The 2,040-nt window shown below is 50.0% G+C and overlaps 1 protein-coding gene across 1 annotated transcript; it reads right to left on the bottom strand.

Moving 5' to 3' along the window:
• Positions 1 to 550: 550 nt before the first annotated feature.
• LOC142567721 (uncharacterized) lies at positions 551 to 1,680 on the bottom strand. Its single transcript, XM_075677897.1, has one exon. It carries the CDS (start codon positions 1,526 to 1,528, stop codon positions 551 to 553), a length of 978 nt encoding a protein of 325 aa, XP_075534012.1. The 5' UTR covers positions 1,529 to 1,680.
• Between the last annotated feature and the right edge of the window lie 360 nt (positions 1,681 to 2,040).

Raw genomic sequence — 2,040 nt, forward strand, 5'->3', positions numbered from 1 at the left:
CCTCTGCATGACACGTTATCGTGGAACTAGCTATGTTCTGCCAATCAATATCCGGGTAATTAAAATCACCAAAAAGAAGAATACGGGCATTTGGATATGTGAAAACAAGTTTATGAAGGATGTTGTTCAGATGACGTGGGAAGTCTGGATTAGTCTGGGGGGGCCTGTAGGAAACGCCAAGCAGAACTGTTACGGGGGGAGCGCGACAGATGAGCCATATGGCTTCAATGTCGGATGCGACGTCAACAACAGAGCATGATATGCCTCGATGAATGGCAACGAGAACACCGCCCCCCCGTTTGCCTTTTCGATCGTTTCGATACACTTCGAAGTTGGGTAAATCGGCCAAAATTTCCGTATCCGTTACGTCACTATTTAGCCAAGTTTCTGTTAGTATTAGTATGTTGCTCCCGGATGACGACATGATGTTTGATATGAGTTCGCGCTTTGGAAGAAGACTACGGATATTAGTGAATATTATCGAAAACCAGAGAACATTGTGCGGTGGAGCGGGTCGATGATTTGTTGAAGTTTTGTGACGGGGCAATTGCTATGCTATTTCCTTAACGGCTTGGGATGATGCGTCAAATACATAGCGTTTTGAGCCGATGTGCAGGGTTTTGAAGCGCAAGGAGTACTTGTTGGAATTGGCTTTGGCAAACACTGGTAACTGTTTACGCGCGTGCCGAACGGTGTGGGAGAAGTCCTCTCCAATACTGTAGTTTGTGTCTTTCAATTTACGGCCATTTGATAACAGTGCGTTTTTAGTTTTATGAGATAGGAATTTTACGATTACGGGACGAATTCGGTCGGCTGAATGATTTCCGAGGCGATGCGCTCTTTCAATGTCGTTAGGTTCCAAGGTTATATCAAGATTTTTGCGGCAAACATCAATGACTAGTTTTTCTGACTCAGCCCACGTTTCAGCGCTAGCAGGGTCAGGGATGCCATAGAAAATAAGTTTATTCCGACGTGATTGGTTTTCCGCGTCATCTAGGCGTGTTTCTAGTTCTTTAATCCTTTTAGCTTGGTCGATTGTGGTTGACTGCATTATTTCAATATCGTTTCTGAGGTGAAGAAGTGTTTGGTAATGCGTTTCGAGATCGGCCATTCGTTTGTCTAGGCTTGCTATGGTTTGGTCTGTTGTATTCAACTGTGTTTTGAGGCCCTGTATTTCCGTAATCAACAGGGTCTGTCCCGCGTTTAGCTTCTGTAGTTCAGCGAGTACAGCAGCGTTGCCCTCAGGACCAGGGTTAGTCTCAACGTCACCTGATAGCATGAGCAAGGAATGAATTACGTGAGCACACTCAACGGCAATGGCAACACAGCAGTGCGGGCTCGGAAACTGCACCAAAATATAATTACTGGATTTTTTAGCGAAGAGGGCATATGATGTACTGACCTGCATCGCAAAGGTAAGCGGATTAGGCGGCTGCGCTGTGGTGCAGTCACCGAGCCCACGAAGCGGTGTCAGCGGGTGAAGCTCTTTTATACATGTTGGCATTGTTGCTGATGTCGATGTGGCCATCCATGGTACTGTGATTTCCGGTGTGTGCAGCTCCTCTGGCGGCACATCCAGTAGGGAAGAGCACTCGCCGGGCGGTGGATGGCAGGAGCCAGGGTCATCTCCAGTGTACGGCAGTACGCACACCGATGACGCCCCCGTAGACAGGCCTGCCAGGGACGGCAGCAGCAGGCTGGCAAATGCGAGGACGGTCGTCTGCATCGCAAAGGTAAGCGGATTAGGCGGCTGCGCTGTGGTGCAGTCACCGAGCCCACCTGCTGGGGCGAGGGTGTTCTGCTGGTCGGTGTTCGGGCGTAAATGTGTCCTCACGTGGCCATGGAGCACCTCTGTGGTTGACGTCTGTGACACATACCGCCGGTTGCCAGGAAGCGCAGGGTGCGGCAGGCGCCATGTGTTGCGGGTAATAAGCGTCAGGTTGTCGTATGACGTCGCGCGCAAGTTCCTGGTGCCGCAGCAGTTCTTCACGCACGATCTGCCGTATAGTAGACGAAAGATCGGCAGACGGGCTCTCATCG

Source organism: Dermacentor variabilis, unplaced genomic scaffold (genome assembly GCF_050947875.1).
Source record: "Dermacentor variabilis isolate Ectoservices unplaced genomic scaffold, ASM5094787v1 scaffold_14, whole genome shotgun sequence".
NCBI classification, from domain to species: domain Eukaryota; kingdom Metazoa; phylum Arthropoda; class Arachnida; order Ixodida; family Ixodidae; genus Dermacentor; species Dermacentor variabilis.

What these genes read in the sequence shown, in the direction of transcription:
- LOC142567721 (XM_075677897.1), bottom strand. Translation starts at nt 1,528, where the DNA reads ATGGCCACATCGACATCAGCAACAATGCCAACATGTATAAAAGAGCTT.